Source organism: Dysidea avara, chromosome 6 (genome assembly GCF_963678975.1).
Source record: "Dysidea avara chromosome 6, odDysAvar1.4, whole genome shotgun sequence".
In the NCBI taxonomy this organism is placed as follows: domain Eukaryota; kingdom Metazoa; phylum Porifera; class Demospongiae; order Dictyoceratida; family Dysideidae; genus Dysidea; species Dysidea avara.
In genome coordinates, this window is record NC_089277.1 from 36,169,810 (window position 1) to 36,197,472 (window position 27,663).

Genomic DNA, 27,663 nt, shown 5'->3' on the forward strand with positions numbered 1-27,663 from the left:
TGCGAAGAGTGGGGTGACGCCAAGTAGCAAGAGGTAAGTGCCTATCCATGTGATTAGCTCGAGACCGTGTGCGTTGCAGTGATTAACTACTCGAGGCATTATTCATACTCGTTCATACTGCACCAGTGTGATGAAGCTAGCTAGCTACGTAGCTTTAATTGATTTGAGCTGCCGAGAGCGACAGTATTAAGTGGCCAACTGATCCTTTCTCGGTTGAGGCCTGGCTTAATGCCCATGAGTAAGTCTGTGACTTTGTTATAGAGAGGCTTGCTATCGTGTTTAGTGGGTGAGAGTGCATTTATAGAAGCCATGGTGTGGCGCTGGGAACGATACCACGAAGGCAACTGGAAGCGAATTAACTTATCGTGTTCCATCTGGCTTTACAACGTGGACAGGAGTCATTTTGTAGTGTTGATAACACCATGTGCTCTGTTCCTACGCTAACTGCATTCGCTAAGAATGGCTTTCAGGTTAATTCGCCCACTTGTATTTAGGTCATGGCATTGATCTCAGTGTTTATGATACGTCATAACTGTTGAATGGCTTCATAACATTACAGTGCATGGTTTGGTGAAAGGAATGCGATGATGTGTCTGGCATTGGTCATACTTTGGTCAACTTGTTTACTGTTTCAACAGTGCTGTATTGGGATCAAAGGGAAAATACAGCACAATTGGGTAAATACAGCACAGTTGAAATAAATACAGCACCCTGCCAGCTTTGAAGTGTGCAGCCAGGTGTACAATATGGAAATAAAAGTACACTTTTCACTTTGATCTTTTCACCCAAAGTACAATAAAACTTTGTACTGTGTTAATATTGTAAAATAAAATTTTCTCCAATTGAAGACTGTTGATTGACCTTTCAAGTGATGCATAAATTATGGGATATCACTTTTATAAAGTACTTAATATTTCAAATAATGCTGTTTAAATTCTTTGAATTTTTAGTGAATTATCATGGTCTAAGTTTGATAAAATTTTTGTGGTGGGACAACAATGGGCTCAAGAGATAAAATTAATTATGCTGTTGTGTGCAGTGGAATCTTTTACTCTATTATTGCTGTATGGAATGTACACTACCCCCAGCTAGGTAATGCTAAGTTTATCTTACACAATGGAGTTGCACAACCTGTATTAATGACCACCTGTATTGAAAGACCACTTTATACTACTATTTCTTTCCGTTATAGCTCCAATGTAGCCACCCTGTCTAGCAAATTCAAAAGATGGTCTTAAGTAGTCAGGTGGACTTCAAATAAGCCACCATGTGTCCAGAAACATGTTGGTACTTTATAATTTTCCATCTTGTCAGATTTAGAAAAATCAAGTCAGTCAAGTAAAGTTGCTGTGCACTTACATACGTAGGCCCATTCCTGTTACGTACATGGCTGCATAGGGACAATGAAAAAGGACACCATGGTTAACTTGATAAAACTTGTTTATGATCCCATTTTAATGACATACACACATTGGATCCCAGACACTTCTGTGACTTCTCTAATATTAACATTAAAATTTATAGAATTATAGTAAGGTTTCACTGTATGTATACTGTACTTGTAACTAAAGTAATTACATGTAATTATACTACAGTATTTTATTTTTTAAATCCATGCGTACTTTGAAGATCAGTACAAGTAAGTCTTAAATTCACACAAATACACATGCATAAATTTATGGCATCATATTTATCTCCTTTGCATGAATACAGGACTTGCTTTATTCCAGGTATGCATGGGTGTAAAATAGTTTTTTTTTTGTTTATTTTTAATGCTATAGTATTTATTTTCACTCAGTGAGTTACAAGTAATGTACATGTGTCGTGGAACCCTTCTCCTGCATGGGACCATGATAACATGTTCATTATTAGAAAAGCTGTAGAAGTTGTCCAAATGAATATGTTGCATTAAAATGGGACTGTGAACAAGTATCCTCCTAGGTGTCCACTGTTTAGGGCACTGGCGTAGCCAAGGGGGGGCAAGGGGAGGCATTTGCCCCCCCGTCACTAAGTGATGTTTTTTAAAAACTTCCGTCACAAGCTTTCCAGTAACTGACACGCATCCCAAATTACTGTTTGTGCGCGAGTGCACACAACATTCAACTCGTTTGTGAATGGTGATAATAATACGATGATTTCTTGCGCGTTACAAGCAATTAATAAAACGATGCGCTAAAAATAAGGTATGCCCAAATCCCCAGGGGTTCCCCCGTGTAGACTATGCTTTCACCGAACGAAAATATTAGACACAATTCTATATTTAGCCTACACTACTCATGTGATAGTGCATTTTTTGAATCTAAAGACAGATGACCCGCTTAAAGTGACTTCGCAAGAGTCGCAACTCAGAAGCCGTGACTGGCGTTTGAATTTCGCCGGCTGAAGTGAGTGAGCTCGTCATACTATGCCAGTGTGCTATGACTGCAGCACAGACTGTGGCTGACGTAAGTAACTGTGACACATTGTATTTGTACTAAAATATTCACAATATAGTTCTACTGGATTGTGGACGAATTTGTTGGAGTACAGTTGTGGCACGTGCGATGATGCTCGACGAAAATATTTCCATTGATAAGTGATAACTGGTAGCAATCAGTAATGAAGTAGTTATGTAGCTAGTTACATAAGCTGTAATAATACAACACCGTATGTTGGCTAGCCCGTCATTGGGTCATTAGCCTTTTGTGCTATTATGAACAATGTCGAGTGTTTTGTGGGGGATTCCTGCCCCCCCCCCACCACCATCTGGCTAGCTATGCCCCTGGTTTAGGGTGTCCTATTTGAGGAGTTCCACTGTATCAATACGTTGTAACTTATTCTGTAGTGTGGAGTAAGTGCACTGTGGTAGGATTTGACTTAATAAAGAAGGTACCTTTAAAAGAAGGTAAAATGTTCACATGTACTGGACAAATTGTGGGTTTTATTTTGAAGTCCACCTGGACTATTTTTGTGTCCGTCAGACTGCATTGGGTCTATAACATGTCCAACTAAAGAAATAATACAGTAGTATAAAGGTGGTCCTTCAATACAGGTGGTCACTAATACAGGTAAGTTGCACTGTGTTTGTACACCTCCATTGTGTAAGAAAAACTTAGCATTACCTACAGGTAACTGGGAAGTAATAATAGAGTACAAAATTCCACTGCATACAACAGCGTATTTAATTATATATCTTTAACCCATTGTGGTCCCACCACTAAAATTTTATCAAACATAGACCATGAACCAATCATCATTTACTGAAACAATCAAAGAATCATAATTAAACAGCATTTTTTTGAAATATTAAGAATTAAAGTTTTCAACTAAGTTCCTCTCAACCTTTATTAAGGTGATATCCCATAATTTATGCATAACTTGAAACAGTCTTTAATTAGTGAAATTTTTATTTTAAGATATTATCACAGTACAAAGTTACAGCCGATTTTGTAACTTAACCAAATATTCAAAATATTTGTGGTCATAAATCAGAAACCATATGATTTATGGGGTTAAAAATCTGCATGGGTGATGAGTACCATGGGTACTACAAACATACCAAGTTTCGTCAAGATCTGAGAGGTGACCCTAAATTCCTTGTTGATTTGACATGGAATGACCCATATTTCACTTTGTGTTATGTAATCCTTGTAGTATGATGTACATTAAACACAAAGAGAAGACCTTCATGTAACCATGATTTCTCTAACGTGATATATACCCACACAAAACAGCCAAGCTGTGAAAAAATGGTGCGGCCTGGGTGAAAAAAGTTGTGAAATCAAGTGGCAAAAAAAACTTTGAACACCCATATCTCGCAAATGGCTGTTGCATCAAATTTGCTGTGTGGCCTACCCTACCTGTCGGACAGCTATAGTGCAAAAATGGTGTGCTTTGGAGAAGGGGCCATGGAGCTATATACGCGTGAAAAAGCTGTTTTCTTTCTTCCTGTAAATATACTCACGGTGTGGTGCGCTGGCTTTCTTAGCCGCACGACACACTACCATGTGTCTTGATATATACATTATGCACACTGTACATATACACATACATCGAACACGTGCAGCAGGTGTAGGAGTGTATAGCAGCTGCTGGCAGGATAGGAAAATGAAGAGATAATACTATGCAGTGTAGCTGTAGGGTTATTATTAGCTAGCTTTAATGTAATAGCTAACACACTTCACAACACTTTTATATAAATAATGTATGAACTTAGCTGTAGAGGCCCTATCAATTTAGTTTTGTTTCAAGACTACTTTTTTCCTTTTTGTATTTGGATCCAGTGTTTTGTGCACCTGTCACAGAAATCACTCAGTAGCTGCAGCAGGTGCAAGCAACAAGAAAATGTCTTGTTACAACCCTTCACATGATCTCCAAAATCTCAGATTCAGAATGAAACGGCTATTGGAGTTACACTAGACCCTTCTCCCCCACCCAAATACAAAAGGGAAAAAAGCGGTCTGGGCATGAGACCATACTAGTCTATCAATGGGACTGTGCGTGTATGCATGATAGATAAGATATTTTTAACTGCATACAATCAGCTAAAGTTGTTCTTCCTTTCAGGAGACAATACAATACATGCATACATAGCTACAACTACAAAAACAATTACAAACGGAACAATGCATACACAAAATAATCATAACAAAAATTATGGATATTGATCAGCTCTGCGAATGATTGATCATGGCTAGCTTAGGCCCCTACACTCTTTGTCTTTACAGCATAGATCCTGTTTAGGCCAGGCCAAGTTGATTCACAGTTTATCGTCAGGGATATTTGAAAAAGTTGTGCAGGCGGGATCATTTTTCATATTTCCTAACTTTTTAACGTGGAAAAACATTTAAAAAGTAGCTTCACACACAGTAGCTAACTACATATTGCAATAATTGCAAGCTTATTTGATTACGTCACTATTTATACTTACTCGTTTATGCATTTCCTCTTTAGAAATCAATTTACTGAAGGTTCTAACAAGTCCAGGCTGGGGATGATTTGTTGCACACACCGGCCATGTTTCAATAGAGTCAATACACAAAAATCAGTTCGAGAGTGTAAACAATGATTATCACGTGAGAAATAATGAAGAATGAAATTATTGCTCTATTCCTAAAATCCCATGCGGGCGGTGACGATAAACTGTGAATCATCTTGGCCTGGCCTTACAGTAAAATCGATACGCTCACGTGAATAATGCAAAACCCAGGGCCAGGTACAATAAATTTCATCACCGACGTTTAGTAAACGGGGAATAGGAGATATTTATAACATTTCCATTTTGTCGAGTTATGAGGGAAAAAGTAATTTTGTTTATGAACCCCTGTATCACACTTCATACCAATCATACGTATGTTATAAACATTGCCTTGACCGGCATTAAACTGTCCATTAAAGCTACCTGTTTTAGGAGTGCCAAACAACACATCAGCTTGCAGAACCATCCAGCAAACACGAAACACTTTCAATAGCCTAACAAGGTAATCAGACACTTAAATTTATACATTGTGGGTTTTTATTTTTTTTATTTTGTTTCAGTTTTATTTTTTGCCGGTTTGTTTTCAAATTGTTTCCCTGTAACAAGCTTGTTGAATTACCCATACCAGATTATATCACACTAGCACCTAGCTATAGAGTCACTCGTGGAAACAGTTACAAATTTGTAATGCCTCCAATCACTGTGAACCCCTACGAGAATACAATGGACCACACAAATGGATACCTGGTGTGATTCTACAGAAACTGGGTCCAGTGACTTTTAGTGTTGCAATTAATAATGGCAGAACTGTCAAACGTCACATAGACCAACTACGTCATAGGATAGTCACTCCAAAGGCTATAGCCACACCTGCTACCACCTCATCTGACACTATTGACATTGACACTTATCCTTATTCACCACCAGAGGATACCACTGTCTCTGAAACTACCACTGAACAACATACCACTAATCCAGCTACAACAGAACCTCCTGAAAGACATTATCCATTACAACAACGTCGACCTCCTGACCATCTTACACTAATTAACTTTGATGGACAAAGTCACTCTTGACAGAGGGAGATGTGGTATTGTAGACTTTGAACTATATAGAGATAATAATCTGTAAGTATGTAGACTAATGTTCATGAATAAAATTAGCTATTTTTAGTTTCTTGTACTTGATACTTATTTTAGTAACTTTTAATTTCCTTTGTAGTTCTAGAACATTCTCTTAGTGTGACTATATAAATGTGTGCTGTTTGTAATACTTTGAGAGTGTGAATTAAAGTGAATTAGCTATAATCTTATTGATGTGAACTTAAAATTTAATTAGCTACTACTAAGATATCACAACTTGTGAAACAACCCATGCACCTCCAACCTTCCAGTGGGATCCAACATCATTTTTATCAGTAAGAAAGACAGTTGAGGCTGTTGAAGAGGAGCTGATGCATTATGGTATATACTATCTATATCTAAATGCTTGGTAGCTACAAATGAAAAGATTATTATGTATGCATAACTACTCAATGTATATTGCAATCAGTCTTGATTTAATGGAAAAGTAAGTGTTTTGATAAACTGAAATTCCATTATTTTCCACTGAAAAACTGCTAAAAACACTCTCAGATTCACCTTCAGAGGGCCTAATTTTCAAATCTTTCTTGGGGGGCATGCCCCCAGACCCCTAGGCTGCACTAATGTAGCTAGTCATTATACCAAATAGCTAATTTGAACATGGATACTACGTACATGAATCTTACCACTAGGGCGTTGTGAGAAGGCTTGGTGTAATCTAATGTCTGGCTAGCTATACCTATGTCCCTGTCCAGCTTAGCCCTCCCTTTCAAAAAATCCTAGATCCGCCCCTGGTATCAATCTAAGTGATAAATATGTAACCATAACATCTGGATGCCTTCTGTGGTTTGACCACTTGATGTGGCACCACTGAGCTTAGCTAATATCTGCTAGGCGGGATGACCTGCAATTACAAACTGTACAACCCAGCACACATCTTATATATATATATATACTGATATATAAAGCACAATGTTATTGAACATACAGCTCTAGTTCAACAAGCAACACAGCTCTGTAAGCAAATCCACTAAATGAGCACAACCTGGCTTCTATATCACTCGTAGTAGCCCCACTTAACTCACGGTAAAACCAAGGTTGAGCAGGATTGTCACAGCAGGAACTGAGGACACAGCCGGTTCCATCCCACAATGGGTCATTTAAGTTGAAAGTACTGGTATGAAGTGGTGCTGTGTTGCTCCATGAGCAGTAGTAGTCATTACCAACAAAAGATGGGGATGTTCCATTACCATTACAAGGACAATTATAAACATTAGGAATGTTACTATCTCCCCCTCCAGCAGCATATGTCCAAATGTGCTGACGTGGGTCATCGTAAGTAATGCATAAACCATCAGCATAGGAACTATCAATGGGTACACCCCAGTTAACATTTCCAAAGAAAGCTGATGTTTCACCCTTGTGATATCCCTTTGCTCTCCCACACACTCTCTGGTAGCTAGTCCCACTGGTAGAGAAATGAGTTGAAGAGCAAGCATGTTGAGCAAATGCATCACTAACCACACGACAGTAGCTAACACCAGAATGGGTACTTCTGCGCCACCCACTAGGACAGGGATCTCCTGCAGTAATGTTGATGCTAGCAATTCTTCTCCATCCTCCTGTAGTGGCCCCAGCAATACAGGTAGCTAGTGCTGACATTTCACAATATCTCCACTGGTTGTTATTAACACGATAATATCCGGACTTGTCACGGATTTCAGGATGATTGTTATAAGTGTCCAAGCAAGATCCAGTGTAATTCATTGCACAATACACCTTGCTGGGACCATCTATAGCTAGGACCCAGTAGTATCCTGACAAGTTACGGCTTTCTGGATTCATATTGTAAATCTCCTTACATGACTCACCAGGGTAGAAGGGATATTGAAACTGATACTCACCACATTCCTCAGTAGCAGTCACCAGTTCAGAAAACAAAAAAAGCTGCAGTATTCCAAAGGATTTAACCACTGCCAACATCATAGTATTGTGTAGCTATAGTACGTTCGCGTTGAGCTGAATCCTGGGTTGTTGATTAAGAAGCCATACAAGATCAAAGGCTTTAAACATAATGTTTATGACGTATTTATTCGTAAGCCCATGTTACGGGCGCGCACGCCAAACGAAGTATCTACTTATGAAACTACTTCGCTGCGAATACTTTTCTGACTACAAGGAATACGAAGAAGGTAGTACAATGCCATTTAAGTTTTTGTTACGTAATTGGGTAATTAATCACATGATATGAAAGCGAATTGAATTCAGTTACTACACACGTAGTGTGAAATGGATTGATGCGCATTCGATCCACTCTCAGTCTGACCACAGCTGGATCCGCATTCAATGCGCATTAAGTGTGAAAAGGCCTTGAGTGGTATTGATCAGCTGTTCATCCATTGTTGCCATGCTGTTGCTATTTCATTGTTTCTAATAGCTTTTGTGTTGGTAGTAAAATGTGGTAGATCAAGACACACGGTAGTGTGTCGTGCGGCCCAAGAAGCCGGCGCGTAACACCCGTGAGTATATTGACAGGAAGAAAGAAAACGCAATTTTCGCACCTCTGTAGCTCTGTGCTTCCTTGATGAAACAAGACGATTTTTGCTGTGGACATTCCCCCCAACTGCAGCACTCCACATTCCAAATTTGGGCGAAATCGCTTCGCGCGTTCCCGAGATATTCGACTTCAAAAATTGGCTCAGTTTCTTCGTTTTTTTTCTTCTTATTTTTCTTTTTCTTGTCGCACACTTACAAAAATTGCTATAAAACTCGAACGCCATATCCGATTGCCTTGAAGTTTGGCACACAGAAGGGGGATATAAAGGCGCATCTCGGTACCAACTTTGGCTGGAATACGATAAACAGGCAAAGAGTTATGAGCGATTATTCACGAAAATTAACACCAATATGTTGTCACGCCTACAGGGTAAACCGCGTATGGGAAGAAGCTGAAAATCGGTGGGTGAATAGGTTAACTATTGAACCTCAAACCTTTTGTGGTTTGAAAGAAATCGAGCTAAAAAACAGGAAGATACAACGAAAAAACCAGCAGTGTGTAACAATTACGCAATCGCGATTAGCTAATAAAAATAACGACTGCTTGCCACGCCTACCAGATAAACCGCTTGGGGTAATGCTTTGAAAATCGTTGTACAGATGGAGTAATCATCTTAGAAAGGCTCATCAATGGTATAGAAGAATCAGACTTAAAGCCACGGAGTTATAACACGAAATCCAACTTGGTGCAGCAAGTGCGAGATCGAGATACTCTAATAGAGCAGTCATGCATCCTAATAGAGCAGTCACCCTGAAGAGAATTCAAGAGATCAGCTAGAAACAAGAAACCTGTATAGAGATCAGCTACACACAAGTCACCCTGTAGAGAGATCAGCTAGAAGAAGTTACCTTGTAGGGAGTTCATGCAACTATGGAAATGGATAGTTCAGCTAGAAAAAATTACCTTGTATAGAGTTTAGCTACAAAGAAACCACCATGTAGAGAGTTCAGCTACAAAGAAACCACCATGTAGAGAGTTCAGCTGCAAAGAAATCACCCTGTAGAAAATGCAGCCACAAACAAATTGCCCTGTAGAAAGATCAGTTAGAAGAAGTTACCTTTTAGAGAGTTCAGCTACAAAGAAACCACCCTGTAGAGAGATCAGCTAGAAGAAGTTACCTTGTAGATTGTTCAGCTACAACCAAATCACCCTGTAGAGAGATCAGCTAGTCTAAGAAGAAGTTATCTTGTAGAGAGTTCAACTACAAAGAAACCACCCTGTAGAGAGATCAGCTAGAAGAAGTTACCTTGTAGATCGTTCAGCTACAAACAAATCACCCTGTAGCGAGATCAGCTAGAAGAAGTTACCTTGTAGAGAGTTCAGCTACAAAGAAACCACCATGTAGAGAGTTCAGCTGCAAAGAAATCACCCTGTATAAAATTCTGCCACAAACAAATTGCCCTGTAGAAAGATCAGTTAGAAGAAGTTACCTTGTAGAGAGTTCAGCTACAAAGAAACCATTTTGTAAAGAGCTCAGCTGCAAACAAATCACCTGTACAGAATTCAGCTATGAACAAATCACCCAGTAGAGAGATCAGCTAGAAGAAGTTACCTTGTAGATAGTTCAGCTACAAACAAATCTCCCTGTAGAGAGATCAGCTAGAAGAAATTACCTTGTAGAGAGTTCAGCTACAAAGAAACCATCATTTAGAAAGTTCAGCTTCAAACAAATCATCCTGTAGAGAGATCAGCTAGAAGAAATTACCTTGTAGAGAGTTTAGCTACAAAGAAACCATCATTTAGAAAGTCCAGCTTCAAACAAATCACCTGTAGAGAGTTCAGCTACAAACAAATCTCCCTGTAGAGAGATCAGCTAGAAGAAATTACCTTGTATAGAGTTCAGCTACAAAGAAACCATCATTTAGAAAGTTCAGCTTCAAACAAATCTCCCTGTAGAGAGATCAGCTAGAAGAAGTTACCTTGTAGAGAGTGAAGCTACAAACAAATCATCCTATTGAAAGATCAGCTAGAAGAAGTCACCTTGTAGAAATTTCAGTTACAAAGAAACCACCATGTAGAGAGTTCAGCTACAAACTATCCACCTTGTAGAGACATCAGCTAGAAAAGTTACCTTGTAGAGAGTTCAGCTACAAACAAATCTCCCTGTAGAGAGATCAGCTAGAAGAAATTATCTTGTAGAGAGTTCAGCTACAAAGTAACCATTCTGTAAAGAGCTCAGCTGCAAACAGATCACCTGTACAGAATTCAGCTCCAAACAAATCACCCTGTAGAGAGATCAGCTGGAAGATATTACCATGTAGATAGTTCAGCTACAAACAAATCACCCTGTAGAAAGATCAGTTAGAAGAAGTTACCTTTTAGAGAGTTCAGCTACAAAGAAACCATTCTGTAAAGAGCTCAGCTGCAAACAAATCACCTGTACAGAATTCAGCTACAAACAAATCACCTGTAGAGAGTTCAGCTACAAACAAATCTCCCTGTAGAGAGATCAGCTAGAAGAAGTTACCTTGTAGAGAGTGAAGCTACAAACAAACCACCCTATTGAAAGATCAGCTAGAAGAAGTCACCTTGTAGAAAGTTCAGTTACAAAAAGAAACCACCATGTAGAGAGTTCAGCTACAAACTAGTCACCTTGTAGAGACATCAGCTAGAAAGGTTACCTTGTAGAGAGTTCAGCTACAAAGAAACCATTCTGTAAAGAGCTCAGCTGCAAACAAATCACCTGTACAGAATTCAGCTACAAACAAATCACCCTGTAGAGAGATCAGCTAGAAGAAATTACCTTGTAGATAGTTCAGCTACAAACAAATCACCCTGTAGAAAGATCAGTTAGAAGAAGTTACTTTGTAGAGAGTTCAGCTACAAAGAAACCGTAAAGAGCTCAGCTGCAAACAAATCACCTGTACAGAATTCAGCTACAAACAAATCACCCTGTAGAGAGATCAGCTAGAAGAAGTTACCTTGTAGATAGTTCAGCTATACAAACAAATCACCCTGTAGAGAGATCAGCTAGAAGAAATTATCTTGTAGAGAGTTCAGCTACAAAGAAACCATCATGTAGAGAGTTCAGCTGCAAAGAAATCACCACTGCCCAAATTTCAAGGCAATAGCTCTTTCCAATCTGAAGTTATCAATTGTCAAAGTTGGCAAATTGGATGTGTGGAAGGCCCCTTTTCGCAAATCCGGTCACATATGTAGTATATGTGACCGGATTTACGAAAAAGGGTCTTCCACACACATCCAATTCTATGAACTTGAATGACCATACCTTTGTGCTCAAAGAAGATACTAACCTGAAATTTTGTTCATGCATTAACCTATGTTGTTACTCATCACTGTCCAAATTTCAAGGCAATGCTATTTTCCTATCTGACATTATGAACTGCCAAAGTTCGTAAATTGGATATGTGTGGAAGACCCCTTTTCGCAAATCCGGTCACGTATATATAATTTGTACATTTACTGATAAAATATTTAAAGTGCATCTACTTCATCTTTTCTTCTTCCTGTAGTAAAGAAAAAAACATAGGTTAAAAAATTCCCAAAGCTGGCCATAGGCCGGCTTTGGGGTATACAAATACAAAAAGAAATGAAATCTAATCCAAAACAGCCAAGCTGTAAAAAAAAGTGTGCGGCCCTCAGAAAGGCTATGGTGAAAAAAGATGTGAAATCCAAGGTGGCGGCCAAGAAATGGCTGTGATGGTAGGTTAATGGTAAAAATTTTAATAACGACAATTCAGGTGAAATTTTGTGCCGCTTCACAAAATTTACCTGAATTGTCATTATTAAAATTTTTACCATTAACCTACCATCACAGCCATTTCTTGGCCGCCACCTTGGATTTCACATCTTTTTTCACCATAGCCTTTCTGAGGGCCGCACACTTTTTTTTACAGCTTGGCTGTTTTGGATTAGATAGATATATTTTTAAAGCTACACTGTACGAATGGTTCATTTCTCGTAACATCATTCCAGTGCAAATGCAATAATCAAGACACACGGTAGTGTGTCGTGCGGCCCAAGAAGCCGGCGCGTAACACCCGTGAGTATATTGACAGGAAGAAAGAAAACGCAATTTTCGCATCTCCGTAGCTCTGTGCTTCCTTGATGAAACAAGACGATTTTTGCTGTGGACATGCCCTCCAACTGCAGCACTCCACATTCCAAATTTGAGCGAAATCGCTTCGCGCGTTCCCGAGATATGCGACTTCAAAAATTGGCTCAGTTTCTTCGTTTTTTTTTCTTATTTTTCTTTTTCTTGTCGCACACTTACAAAAACTGCTATAAAACTCGAACGCCATATCCGATTGCCTTGAAATTTGGCACACAGAAGGGGGGTATAAGGGCGCATCTCGGTACCAACTTTGGCTGGAATACGATAAACAGGCAAAGAGTTATGAGCGATTATTCACGAAAAATAACACCAATATGTTGTCACACCTACAGGGTAAACCGCGTATGGGAAGAAGCTGAAAATCGGTGGGTGAATAGGTTAACTATTGAACCTCAAACCTTCTGTGGTTTGAAAGAAATCGAGCTAAAAAACAGGAAGATACAACGAAAAAACCAACAGTGTGTAACAATTATGCAATCGAGATTAGCTAATAAAAAAACGACTGCTTGCCACGCCTACCAGATAAACCGCTTGGGGTAATGCTTTGAAAATCGTTGTACAGATGGAGTAATCATCTTAGAAAGGCTCATCAATGGTGTAGAAGAATCAGACTTAAAGCCACGGAGTTATAACACGAAATCCAACTTGGTGCAGCAAGTGCGAGATCGAGATACTCTAATAGAGCAGTCATGCATCCTAATAGAGCAGTCACCCTGAAGAGAATTGAAGAGATCAGCTAGAAATAAGAAACCTGTATAGAGATCAGCTACACACAAGTCACCCTGTAGAGAGATCAGCTAGAAGAAGTTACCTTGTAGGGAGTTCATGCAACTATGGAAAGAGATAGTTCAGCTAGAAAAAATCACCTTGTAGAGTTTAGCTACAAAGAAACCACCATGTAGAGAGTTCAGCTACAACAAACAAATCGCCCTGTGGAGAGATCAATAGAAGAAATTACCTTGCAGAGAGTTCAGCTACAAAGAAACCATCATGTAGAGAGTTCAGCTACAAACAAATCTCCCTGTAGAGAGATTAGCTAGAAGAAGTTACCTTGTAGAGAGTTCAGCTACAAAGAAACCATCATGTAGAGAGTTCAGCTACAAACAAATCTCCCTGTAGAGAGATCAGCTAGAAGAAGTTACCTTGTAGAGAGTTCAGATTCAAACAAATCACCCTGTAGAAAGATCAGCTAGAAGAGGTCACCTTGTAGAGAGTTCAGTTACAAAGAAACCACCATGTAGAGAGCTCAGCTACAAACTAGTGACCTTGTAGAGACTTCAGCTAGAAGAAGTTACCTTGTAGAGAGTTCAGCTACAAAGAAACCATTCTTTAAAGAGCTCAGCTGCAAACAAATCACCTGTACAGAATTCAGCTACAAATAAATCACCCTGTAGAAAGATGAGCTAGAAAAAATTACCTTGTAGAGAGTTCAGTTACAAAGAAACCACCATGTAGAGAATTCAGCTACAAACTAGTGACCCTGTAAAGACATCAGCTAGAAGAAGTTACCTTGAGAGAGTTCAGCTACAAAGAAACCATTATTTAAAGAGCTCAGCTGCAAACAAATCACCTATACAGAATTCAGCTACAAACAAATCACCATGTAGAGAGATCAGCTAGAAGAAGTTATCTTGTAGATAGTTCAGCTACAAACAAATCACCCTGTAGAGAAATCAGCTAGAAGAATTTAACTTGTAGAGAGTTCAGCTACAAAGAAACCATCATTTAGAGAGTTCAGCTTCAAACAAATCACCTATAGAGAGTTCAGCTACAAACAAATCTCCCTGTAGAGAGATCAGCTAGAAGAAGTTACCTTGTAGAGAGTTCAGCTACAAACAAATCACCCTGTAGAAAGATCAGCTAGAAGAAGTCACCTTGTATAAAGTTCAGTTACAAAGAAACCACCATGTAGAGAGTTCAGCTACAAACTAGTCACCTTGTAGAGACATCAGCTAGAAAAGTTACCTTGTAGAGAGTTCAGCTACAAAGAAACCATTCTGTTTAGAGCTCAGCTGCAAACAAATCACCTGTACAGAATTCAGCTACAAACAAATCACCCTGTAGAGAGATCAGCTAGAAGAAATTACCTTGTACATAGTTCAGCTACAAAGAAACCACCAAGTAGAGAGCTCAGCTGCAAACAAATCACCTGTACAGAATTCAGCTACAAACAAATCACCCTGTAGAGAGATCAGCTAGAAGAAATTACTTTGTAGAGAGTTCAGCTACAAAGAAACCACCATGTAGAGAGTTCAGCTGCAAAGAAATCACCCTGTATAAAATTCTGCCACAAACAAATTGCCCTGTAGAAAGATCAGTTAGAAAAAGTTACCTTGTAGAGAGTTCAGCTACAAAGAAACCATTTTGTAAAGAGCTCAGCTGCAAACAAATCACCTGTACAGAATTCAGCTACGAACAAATCACCCTGTAGAGAGATCAGCTAGAAGAAGTTACCTTGTAGATAATTCAGCTACAAACAAATCTCCTTGTAGAGAGATCAGCTAGAAGAAATTACCTTGTAGAGAGTTCAGCTACAAAGAAACCACCATGTAGAGAGTTCAGCTGCAAAGAAATCACCACTGCCCAAATTTCAAGGCAATAGCTCTTTCCAGTCTGAAGTTATCAATTGTCAAAGTTGGCAAATTGGATGTGTGTGGAAGGTCCCTTTTCGCAAATCCAGTCACATATGTATTATATATATAATTTGTACATTTACTGATAAAATATTTAAAGTACATCTACTTCATCTTTTCTTCTTCCTGTAGTAAAGAAAAAAAACATAGGTTAAAAAAGTCCCAAAGCTGGCCATAAGCTGGCTTTGGGGTATACAAATACAAAAAGAAATGAAATCTAATCCAAAACAGCCAAGCTGTAAAAAAAGTGTGCGGCCCTCAGAAAGGCTATGGTGAAAAAAGATGTGAAATCCAAGGTGGCGGCCAAGAAATGGCTGTGATGGTAGGTTAATGGTAAAAATTTTAATAACGACAATTCAGGTGAATTTTTGTGCCGCTTCACACCTGAATTGTCATTATTAAAATTTTTACCATTAACCTACCATCACAGCCATTTCTTGGCCACCACCTTGGATTTCACATTTTTTTTCACCATAGCCTTTCTGAGGGCCACACACTTTTTTTACAGCTTGGCTGTTTTGGATTAGATAATATTTAACACTGTAAATGTGTTATACATAGCATGTACTCCTGGTTTGTGACATATGTGATGTGTAGGAGATGATGATTCAGATTGCCACATTATTAGCAAATGTGAACTATCATCTCCTACACATCACATACTTCACTGAAGCACATTTTATGTACATCACATTTAGAGTTCATCACAGATGCACAAATACACATTTTATTGTAGTGCTTGTTATTATCTTACATATCATTAACATCCACTTCACTTCAGTTACTGAGGCCACTAACATTTACTGATATTAGCGAGGTGTACACATACTCTTCTCCTGATATTAAATACTTTCATGGTAGACATGTGTTCTATGGTATGGTGGCTGCATGTGTTCTGTGAACCAGTGATCGGGATTGGTCTACCAGTAATTCTGATAATGGAGCCATTGTTGTAAAGAAGAGTTAACCTTCTTAGATTTAAAGCATTTCTAGATATTAAATTTGGAAATTGCTACAAGGACAAATATCGCTGGTTTGCTGCTTATTATTTAATTTGTTAACTGATTGTGTTAATTGTGTTGATTGTGCTAGTTGGCAATAGTGACACATTTCCTTGCCTCTTAATAGCCATAATTGTGGGTTAAGACTATACAAGAACTGCAAGAACCGTATTGAACAGTGAATTTTAATAGATTGTATGACGTAGAAATATGACGTAGAAATATTTCTACGTCACAAAAAAAACTCTGTGATGTAGCTACAGGCATGCATCTGAGCATACACTGTAGTACTATTATTTTATATAGAGCTATGTCAATTTGGACCTGAAGTCATAATATATTCTAACAGTATTTTAGAAGCATTTGCTTATGTGACAACTGGTAAGGGTTTCTCTCTACAACATGAAGTGTAAAGTGATTTTTAAAAGACCTGACAATTTCCCACTCATTCTAACATTATATAAAATTGATTCAGTTGACAGTGTCACTATTTTAAGCTACATATTATCCATTATGGATAAGAATAGAGACCTGGATACAAGTGTGATCAGTAAAAAATTTCCTGTTGAGGGTAATAATGTTGAAGATGCTTCTATCCCCCTTGAAGACAGAGTCATTTCTAAACCACCAGAGAAGCTAGCTAGTGTGGAAGCATATCTTGAGGTAGTAGTTACTATATGAGTCAAACAGTGACACTAGCTATTTTGTTTTTAGGGTCCACCAAGTGTGAACAACTTTGATAAAATCAGAACAATTGGGGTTGGCTATTTTGGCAGAGTGGCTTTAGTTCAGCACAAGAGAACTGGCCTTTTCCTTGCTATGAAAGTGGTTAACAAAAGAAAGGTATTTCATGACTGTATTGCTGAAATAAGGATAGTGTGATAACCCTTCGGACTGCAGGTTGTGAAGGAGAAGTACATTAAACATGCTATCTATGAGAAGGAGGTATTGCAGTTACTCAGAAGTCAGTATGTGGTGAATTTACACTATTGTTTTAAGGTACATATAATATATTATTATCAAATTTCTATAAAGTACAGACATAAATTATATTGCAAACAAATGTTGTTACATGTTAAGTATTACTGCAAAGCTAGTTTGTGGTTCCTGAGTGTTCATTAAAAAGGGATAACTGCTTCTCAATATTAGACAAATTACAATCAATCTACATTAATTTTCTAAACATCTTTGTGATAGCCACAGTTCTTACCACAAGAAAAGCGCTAAATATGTTAAGGAATGTAATGAAACCTGGCAGTGTGAAGCCCTGTGTATTGCCAAGTTTTATGTAATGTAGAGGATATGAAAGACACTTCACAGCCCTACAGTTGGTAGGTAGAGGACGTGCTATATCACCATACAACATAACACCTCAGGTGGTTCATATCTTATAGATCTCAGACAGTACAGTGTCTCCTCAGACACTTGCCTAGGCTGCAAGTTATCATCTGGTCTGAAAATTTTTACTGGATTTGGTTACAAGTTTCTGACTCACAGCTCCACAGGCTCCCTTGCAGGTCCTTAGTAGACAGTTATTAAATTATAAACAATTACGAATATACATTATGTGATTATTGTGTGATGATCTACCCTAATAGGATAACTGTAATCTATGCTATTTGCTGGACTATGTGCCGGGTGGTGACTTGTTTACATACATGGAAAAAGTTCACTACTTGGATGAAGACCATGCCAGGTTCTACATCTCCCAGATGGTACTGGCAGTAGAATATCTCCATAGTAACAATATCGCCTACAGGTAAATCATTGCGGTAGAGATTTTGCTTACCTATACATGTACAGGGATTTTAAGCTAGAGAATATTTTGCTTGATCATATCGGCTATTGTAAGGTAAGCAGATATGACAATATGACATGACATGGGATTAATATTCCTCTTTACCCAGCGATAAATCATACAGCATTGTATGAAGAAAATGTAACTAGGCACTCTAGAGAGATAGAGTTAAACACTGCATAGTGTTACAGTATGCTGGAAACTTTGGCAGGGTGAAACTTTGGCAAATCAATTTGCTACAAATCTGCAAAATTTACAGAGTATTTTAATAGCTAAAAATTGAGCTTAAATTTGGTCCAAGTTTATTTTGCCATAAAAAGTTTATCATGTTATTCACCAAAGTTTACCCTGCCCCCACCAAATTTTCCCTTTAAATGGAATAATGATGAGCACGTTTTGTAAAAAATTTGCATATCATATTCCTGCGACTTCATTAAGAGGTTTACAATATGACATATGTCACTATATTATTGTACAGAACATTACAGTAGATTTTAATATAGCTGACTGACTTTGGGTATGCCAAAAAATTTACTGGACGCACTTGGACATTATGTGGGACTCCTGAATATGTTGCTCCAGAAATGATCCTTCATAGAGTGCGATCAGAATATTGATATGTATGGGAGTAGTAAGGTTATGCCATTTTAGGGTTACAACCACTCGGTAGATTGGTGGAGTTTGGGAATACTAGCATATGAAATGGTGAGAGGGATCCCTCCATTTTATGGCAGCAGTGATGATGTCATCTTTAAAAGGATTGTTGAATGCAAGGCAAGTAGCAAAAATGAATGTTACCATCACTCCGTTTGCATTTGTAGCTGCAGTTTTCCTTTCTGATGTCAGCAAGTTTGAAAGATTTGCTTGGGAGACTAATCCAAGTTGATCTTTCAAAACGTATTGGCAACCTTAAAAATGGAGTTACTGACATCAAGGACCATGTCTGGTTTGACAAGATCAACTGGGTTGCTCTTGCAAACAAGGAGGTAAGTTGCTGTACTTTTAGCATTTTAGCACATTACAATGACCTACAGGTATTAGCTATAATAATAACTTTTATTATTATGCAAAAAAAGTCCTAAAATACATACGTAGACTAGTCACCATTTTATTAACACTATACCAGATGGTTAAGCTATATAAAATTACAAATGCAAGGATGAAATAATTAGGAATTTGAAACTAGAGCTCAAAAATGACAGTTTTGTTCAACTTCATAAAAGTGACTTAGCCACTTTATTTCTCTGGCTTCATTTCTAGTCAGACAGACAGACATTTCTGACATCATTTATATGCTGATGTTTTTTGATCTTAATAAGCATAAAACTAGTTGCTAACATGCAAACAGAACAAATACTACACGTGCATTTGCACAAAGATTAAAGATCATTGTAGTTCTCTTTTTGTTTTGTTAATTTGTAGTGAAAGATTGTATTTTTTATACTCTAACAAACAGATTGTACAATTATTTCAGGCACACAATAAAAGAAGCAAAATGCTGAAGGGTAGTACATCTATATAGCTGCATGCTTCTGGCAAAACATTGAACAAAATAGGCTGCGGCTAAGAGAAATCAAAGGAGAAAATAACCAAAAAGTTAGGACAAATTATTTTAGTTAGGGGAAGGTAACTTTCTTGTACTTTTACCGTATTACCATATTAGGTTAAGGCTCCATACATTCCATATTGTGGTAATGCTGGGGACAGCACCAACTTTGATCACTTTGAGGAAGAAGATATTGAAGAGTCTGACACTGAACTGTATGCAAAAGAGTTTGAGGACTTCTAAACTATGCAATTCGCCACAATTTGACATTAATTTTATTGCTTATTACAATATAATTATAATCATGCATGTATTTAATACGTGTACATTTTATTTTTCAAATATATACACCAATTGTGTTAGCAGACTCTGACACAATTATTGCTGGGAGCTCCATTTTACTTGCTCATGTATTTCCTCTGATTATGTGCACTCCTTTCATTGTGGAGATAAGGTTCTCCCTCCATATCATATGCTTAAGGTTTAGATGGAGCTGAAAAGCTGCTAATAACTTATAATAGTAGTCTAATAGAACAGTCAACCATTATATATTAAAAATAGTACGCATAATTGGCAAAGCAAAAATGTATTCATGGCATATCAGCTGATGAGACTGAACCTCTTTGTCTACTTGTATAGGAGACAAAGATATGGAAGAAGAGGTTCAGTCTGAACACTGTCACAGTTTCACATATGTAAAATTATAGTCTGTTGCTGTCTAAACAGCATTGGTAATTGCTACTGAATGAGACTTTATATGCACCAAATACCTATTAATATATTTATAACTCCTAGCAACATGTATATGCTACAGATTAACCAAATACAACTTCCTGGAATACTTTCCAATCCATTGAGAAATCCTTTTGTCTAGCACACCTTAAATTTAACCATAGGGAGTTTACCAAACATAGTATAATATTATGAAACATAAAGCAATCTAGCTACAGACTCTGTAAAGTGTATAGTGGAAACTGGGTTTTCATAGAGTCCCAGGCCTCTTCCACTGACCTGGATATGCATAATTTACTACCTGCACATATGCATGCAGTGTGTACCTACAAGACTTACTAGTCACTGGCCTAAGGAACACTAAGATAAGATTACAAATTGTATCAGTTTGCCCTCAATTGTCAAGTTCACAAAAGTCACATGTGACCTTACAGTAACTTTTGCCAAACTTCTTAGTCAGCTAACCTGACTCAAATGTGGCATAAAGCGCTAACAACATTATTAAATTTCTTATTCAGTTGAGGGGCACTGAGTATACAACTGCAAGTACCATAAGCAGAGCATTTGTTTGAATGAAATCAATATCACATGCATTGGAGTTATATCATTAAGATATCGCCAATGGTCCATCAAGTTGTGATCCTATGGCTGAAAGATGATAATATTATCAAAATAATTGGGACACATACTTTAATTGCCTAGAATTTCACAGACGATGTGATGTATTACATATCAATACAATTGTACCAACAATTTTCTTTGCATGTACATGTGATGTACATGGACCTGGATGTACAGGAATCTTGTATCTATACATGTGTACCATTACAAGAAATGGAGGTCATTATTGAATGCTCTATTAGAGAGTTTTAAAACTATTTCAGCCTGCATCAGAGCATAGCTAAGTGTCTTTGATCTCTGCTATTACAGTCCTCTTATAGTGTAATGTAAGCTGACATATAGGTAAAATTATTCATTGCAATAATGAATCACATTAACAAAATGCCTTGTGAAAAAATTCAATGTGCCTTCGCACGGCCTCTTATGAATATATTTGGAACTTATATGGCTTTCATTAGTTAAATAAGCTGCTAGCTGACCACCTGTAAGGGAATTACAAGTATATGGTTTCCTGCTGAATTACTCTTAAGACAACAGGAGAAATATTTTTAAATATCATCAAAACTCTCTAATAAAGCAGTCTCAAATTTCTTGTAACGAGTGTGCGGTGTCATCCCATGTACTGTAAGAATCCAAACCATTTTATAGATGCAATTCAGCTGCATTGTAATGTACGTGACAACACGTAAGTGTTTCTCATCACAACTTTAAGTGTAAAGTAACTTTCAGAAGACCTGACAAGATATCCTACTCATTATAAAAGTATATAACTAGATTCAGTCTACTGTATTTGAGCTACGAGAGTGAAGATATGGATGCAACTGTGACAAACGAAGATGTGTCTGTTCTAGATATTAATAATGGAGATGTTTCTAACTCCCTAGAAGATAAAGTCATTTCTAAACCACAAGAGAAGCTTCCCAGCCTGGATGCAAATCTTAAAGTACTACATAATAATGGTAACAATAATGCAGTAGCTATTGGCCTTTATCACTTAGGGTTCTTCAAATGTGAATGACTATAACAAGATTAGAACAATAGGGGTTGGTCATTTTGGCAGAGTGGTCCTAGTACAACATAAGACGTCTAAGCTATTCCTTGCTATGAAAGTGGTCAACAAAAGAAAGGTACAGTGTTGTGCAAGGCTGTGTTGCCATCATGTGTAGATACAGTAATAGCTCTTCTGTTTGGTTGCAGGTTGTGAAGGAGAAATACATTAAACATGTTATCTATGAGAAGGAGGTATTGCAGTCACTGAGAAGTCAGTATGTGGTGAATCTACACTATTGTTTTAAGGTATGTGCATGCATATGATCTGTACATTATAAAACTTACTAGTAGGAATCAACCAACATAGATTTATTTCCAACAACTACTGTAGCTATTACTGCAAGTTTTATAGGCAAACATTTTAACATAAATCTATATAACCTGTGGCTCCATACAATATAAAAGGATTTCGAATTTCCTATATCCATATAATGATACGTAGGTGCAGATTCAGCTAATTGTTACAAATCATGATCATCTGTATAATGATATTATTATTTTATTCAATTTAAAATTCCTGTGTGATACACACCCACACAGCACACCAGGTATGGAGTGTTATGAAGCCTAACAGTACAAAGCTCTGTGGATTACCACATTCTATGTAATGTTGAGGATCACAAAGATACTTCACAGGTTAACACTTGGTAGGTAGAGGACATGTTGTATCACTACATGACACAACACCTCAGGGTATTTGCCTTCAGTTATATTATACACTTAGAGTGTTAACAATTGTGTAATGGTCTACTCCAATAGGATAATTGTAACCTGTACTATTTGCTGGACTATGTGCCGGGTGGTGACTTGTTTACATACATGCAAAGAGTTCACTACTTGGATGAAGACCATGCCAGGTTCTGTATCTCCCAGATGGTACTGGCAGTAGAATATCTCCATAGTAACAACATAGCCTACAGGTATAGGTCAAGATTGTAAAACTTTTGTTTCAAGCATTGCTCACATATACAGGGATTTTAAGCTAGAAAATATTATGCTGGATCACATGGGATATTGCAAGGCAAGCGTATTTGTAGCTAGCAGTGTGCAACTTATGTTGACAATTATGACATAGTGTTAAAGCACACCAATACCTGTATATTGCATGCTAAAAGTATCACCGTTAAGCCAGGTAACAATGAACACATAAGGGCTATTATTGTGGGGTTTATTATTAGGGCTTTCTATTAAAGGCTCTGCCATATTCATATTATAGCTAAGTGATGTGATTTATCATGACCATGTCTGGTGGAGAACTTTGTGAAATTGTTTTTCTTTATTTACTCCTTCAAGAGGTGCATACATAATAACCGATGAATTTATATGTAAACCATAACATTGTATGGAGCATTTTCATAGTTGACTGATTTGGGATATGCTAAGAAATTCACTGGACGTACTTGGACATTGTGTGGGACTCCTGAATATGTTGCTCCAGAAATGATCCTTTTTAAGGTGCAGATAGACTGTCGGTAGACTAATATGAAAACTTGTACAATGGTATAGGGTTACAACCATTCAGTAGATTGGTGGAGTTTGGGAATACTAGCATATGAACTGGTGAGAGGGATCCCTCCGTTTTATGGCAGCAGTGATGATGTCATCTTTAAAAGGATTGTTGAATGCAAGGCAAGTGTTAACTATGCTTATAGTATATATTCCATTATCTACTTACATTTACATACAGCTAAACTTTTCTATGATGATGTCAGAAAATCTGAGAGATTTATTAGAAAAACTAATCCAAGTTGATCTTTCCAAGCGTATTGGCAATCTCAAAAATGGAGCTGCAGACATTAAGGATCATGTCTGGTTTGACACCATTAACTGGACTGCTCTTGAAAACAGGGAGGTAAGTTGCCACTGTACTATAGCTACACATAAAATTGTTACCATTAGTACAGAAAAATAACTTACAGCTGACTAACAGTAGCAACATTTGGTTATAAAATGCTTACTGCCACATAGCCACAAACACATATACAGAGGGTCCTCAATGCTTAATGGCTAGTTTCTAAGGCCACTGCTCTTAGTTGCTATCATTAAAGGTTGCTTAAAAGTTCCCCTAGCAATGGCATAAAAATTCATTAATGCAATAAGAAAATTAAAACACATATAGGACAAGAGCCTATACAGCATGTGTACAGTGTAGCACAGTTTGTAAGTACTTTGTTTCAGTGACATTGTTAAACCAAATGAAAGGAGTGTGGTCCTAGTAGAAATCATTATATGTGCCGATTTCCTTAAGCTCAGATGGTAAAGAATTCCACAATTTGAATGGCTTTATATCTGAAAAAGTTTTTAGTAAACGACAGGTGAGAACAAGTAGAAGCAGTTTAGTCCAACATGATTCTCAAATGTTTCAGATTGAATATATACCAGCCGGGCTTTAAATTTGAAGGCAGAATACTTATATTAATTTTAGCATGATAAGTGTTTGGGCCATGTGTTTTGTATTTGTATCCATGTGTTAAATTTTGCTGCTACATATTTGACAGCTCTGGCAAGGAAGAATGGTAGTTGCCAATGGTCAGAGGGTAGTTTTCATAAATTAATTCAATCAAATCACCACAAATAGGGCATGTGAACATAAGCTACGTCATAGGCGGGTCTGAGGGGTGCCCCCAGCCCTCATCTTGCCCCTTTGGACCTACAGTACTATATTTACTTCAGCAACTGGAATCATGCACTCACGCTGTATACAAAAGTGCATAAAGCCAATTAACAAATAGAAGACAACGGTTATAATTGTACTTTACAGTTGTAAACTGTACACTGTGAAGAAAATGAGGCAAATAAGTTTGAATATTTGTGCCAAGATTGAGATGCTCTAATACAACGGTCACTGCTCTAATACAACAGTCGCTGCTCTAATACAACGGTCACTGCTCTAATACAACGGTCACTGCTCTAATAGAACAGTCGTAATTCTAATGTCATGATTTTTGCAAATTATAAATAACAATACTACTTTACCATCAAACAGGTTTAAGTTAGGCTACTTAATTTTTATATGTTTTGCAAAACATACATTTTGTTAACTAAATGCTATCAAAAATGCTCTCAAATTCAAACCTATTGGAGGTCTAATTTTAAAACGTTTCTCCAGCTAGAGTCTTAAAATAATTATATGTCTATCATTCATCCAGCTATACTGAAAAAAGTTATGCAGATGAATATAACTTGTGTAGTAGAGTTACATTCTTCTCTTAATGGAATAAAAACTGTTTTACCCAAAAACGTCTTGCCCCCCCCCCCCCCCCCCCCTCCTTGACCCCTTCGACAATGTCTCCAAGATCCGCCTATGAACCACATCATCACAGAGTAGGTCGTATCTCAGTGATTTGAAAGCCTTTATGAGGAATGAAAATTCCTAACCAGTTCACTTACTATAATAGCTAAACTCATGCTATTTTATACATATAGAGCTAGGGTTCTTCATTTGAAACAACTTTTATATGTGACTGGGTTTGGCATGTGTACATGTAAACTTTTGTCCTTTTTCAAATTTTCATGACTCATTTTTATGACATTATGCTATAAGAATTGGTGCTTCATTGTCATAATTATGCAAAATGCTTGCCACGTCGTTATGTGTCAAAGCGTGCAATAGTTAATGATGGAATATACAATGCTAAAGAGATTTATATTAAAGGGTGGATGAATGGTACTGTTGTAGAAGTCTGATTGGCTAAATGTCATATTAGGGTAAAACTCATATTTTTGCTTGACTGGAATGTAAATGAATTATTAGCCAGTGTCTGCATGGGAACCCTAATACCGACCGACCTCTGTTATATACAGGTTATAATTATGTATGTGAAATTACGCATGACTGAAGTAGGAATTAAATGTTCACTATATAGTATATCTGCAGGTGTAGGTGACCCCTACATTTTTACTATGATCCCTGATCAAACTTAAAATGTGTGTAAAACACAAAACCTTAAGGTGCCCATGCCCTCTTTCAAAAGTGATGAATTTCCTCTGTGAAATTTAGCATTGTTGCAACTGCATTACCTACGTAGGTAATTTACCCAACTACTTGCACAATAATTTTCTAAGATGCATAGAATACGTAGGACATCAAATTAAATAAATGCTTACATAATATAATGGAGAAATCTATGTAAATTAAATGCTATAAAGTAAATTTAAATCCACGCAAAGGGATACGTCATTTGTTAAGTTACAATGAAATATTCTCTTGAAAGATTTTCCTTTCAAGTATGAGATACTACAGTTAATTATTCAAATAGAATACACATTAAACACATTACCATTTTATCATAAAACACAATGTCAAGGTGTAGCACAACAACTGAATTTATAGTTGAGTAAAATAACATACCTCTGGCAAAGTATAAACTACGTATGAAAAAACTACACTGTAACAGGAAAAAATCCTAGCTAACTGCAAAGAATACTTTAGTAAAGAGGTCAGTTTCTCATAATTTTACAGAGTCCATTACCATTATAGGTTAAGGCTCCCTATATACCACATTGTGGTAATGCTGGGGACAGCACCAACTTTGATCACTTTGAGGAAGAAGATATTGAAGAGTCCGACACTGAACTGTATGCAAAAGAGTTTGAGGACTTCTAAACCATTAGCACAGCTATATATACATTATAGACCTATGCATTTTAAAAATGTATACAAGATAATAACCATACATTATTTATGTGCTTGTATTAGGGAATGTTGCCACAATGAGTGGAAGTGACTACTCTATTAGAGTATCAGTTGGAAACTGTGATTCTACCTTACTAAATGGTTATTTACTTAGTTCCACTATGCATGGGTTTATTGCAGCTGATTTAGTTTGCATATTTTCCTGGGGCTACCAGCATAACTTTTATTCAGTTGTTGAGGTTGTTAGATAGAAATTTAGAAAAAATCAATCAACAGGAGACACTTGCATTAGTTGTCAATAAGTGGTACAAGATCATGTCATGTGCTCCAATTGGTACATGTAATATGCAAAATAGACTCAAAGATTTCTGTGTGTAATTGTAACATCTTATAAGATGTTACAATTACACACAATTATAAAGTGAAAGTAACTGTCAAGGGTATATTCAAAAGTGATTTCCATATTTGGTAGGATTGTTTGGTCTGAGAACCTGACAGATTTGAATATTAAGTGATTTAAAATGTGCCAGACTCAATTAATTATTCCATAGTCCTTTAATGTGCATGGGGTACAGGTATGCAGTGTTGTAAATATGTGAGTGGATTTGCAAAGAGGGCTGGGCCTTCCATACACATCGGCACATCCACTTGGAAGAGATCAAGTAACATAATTTATAAATCTGGTGTTTTCTCCAACCATTAAGCTATGCTGGTGCTCATTACTGACCAAATTTCAAGTTAATAGCTCCTTCATTCTGAATTTTATGAATTATCAAAGTTGGTAAATTGGGTGTGTGGAAGACCCCATTTTGTAAATCTGGTTACATATACATCCAAATTCCCTGGCAAATCAATGTAGCTGAAAATGTTAAACAGATAAATATCCTTTGCATTGCTCCACATGCTTGGTAGGTATGCGCAACCATCTATCTAGTTAGCCAAAATAATGAATATGTGACTACGTAGCTAGTATAT

The 27,663-nt window shown here is 37.3% G+C and overlaps 2 protein-coding genes and 1 long non-coding RNA gene across 3 annotated transcripts; 2 read left to right on the forward strand and 1 right to left on the reverse strand.

Moving 5' to 3' along the window:
• Positions 1-5,688: 5,688 nt before the first annotated feature.
• LOC136258001 (uncharacterized) lies at positions 5,689-6,822 on the reverse strand. Its single transcript, XR_010702501.1, has 3 exons — positions 6,726-6,822; positions 6,000-6,064; positions 5,689-5,950 (listed from the first exon to the last, which is right to left on the reverse strand). It is a non-coding gene; the product is annotated as an uncharacterized lncRNA (long non-coding RNA).
• A 1,348-nt stretch (positions 6,823-8,170) lies between these two features.
• LOC136259440 (cAMP-dependent protein kinase catalytic subunit beta-like) lies at positions 8,171-19,988 on the forward strand. The gene is made up of 10 exons (XM_066052926.1): positions 8,171-8,231; positions 16,655-16,968; positions 17,020-17,148; positions 17,206-17,304; positions 17,904-18,064; positions 18,109-18,157; positions 18,607-18,702; positions 18,755-18,920; positions 18,953-19,089; positions 19,767-19,988. The coding sequence occupies exons 2-10, from the start codon at positions 16,708-16,710 to the stop codon at positions 19,890-19,892; spliced, it is 1,224 nt and encodes a 407-aa protein (XP_065908998.1). The 5' UTR covers positions 8,171-8,231; positions 16,655-16,707; the 3' UTR covers positions 19,893-19,988.
• A 1,825-nt stretch (positions 19,989-21,813) lies between these two features.
• On the forward strand, positions 21,814-26,658 carry LOC136259441 (cAMP-dependent protein kinase catalytic subunit beta-like). Its single transcript, XM_066052927.1, has 8 exons — positions 21,814-21,945; positions 22,001-22,129; positions 22,200-22,298; positions 22,812-22,928; positions 23,412-23,507; positions 23,559-23,681; positions 23,740-23,904; positions 26,533-26,658. The coding sequence occupies exons 1-8, from the start codon at positions 21,814-21,816 to the stop codon at positions 26,656-26,658; spliced, it is 987 nt and encodes a 328-aa protein (XP_065908999.1).
• Positions 26,659-27,663: the final 1,005 nt, after the last annotated feature.

Coding starts and splice junctions, on each gene's coding strand:
- LOC136259441 (XM_066052927.1), top strand. CDS start 21,814: ATGGATGCAACTGTGACAAACGAAGATGTGTCTGTTCTAGATATTAAT. Junction 22,130..22,199: donor AAGTGGTCAACAAAAGAAAG/GTACAGTGTTGT, acceptor GTTTGGTTGCAG/GTTGTGAAGGAGAAATACAT. Junction 23,682..23,739: donor AAAGGATTGTTGAATGCAAG/GCAAGTGTTAAC, acceptor ATTTACATACAG/CTAAACTTTTCTATGATGAT.
- LOC136259440 (XM_066052926.1), top strand. CDS start 16,708: ATGAAGTGTAAAGTGATTTTTAAAAGACCTGACAATTTCCCACTCATT. Junction 17,305..17,903: donor ATTTACACTATTGTTTTAAG/GTACATATAATA, acceptor CTACCCTAATAG/GATAACTGTAATCTATGCTA. Junction 19,090..19,766: donor TTGCTCTTGCAAACAAGGAG/GTAAGTTGCTGT, acceptor TTACCATATTAG/GTTAAGGCTCCATACATTCC.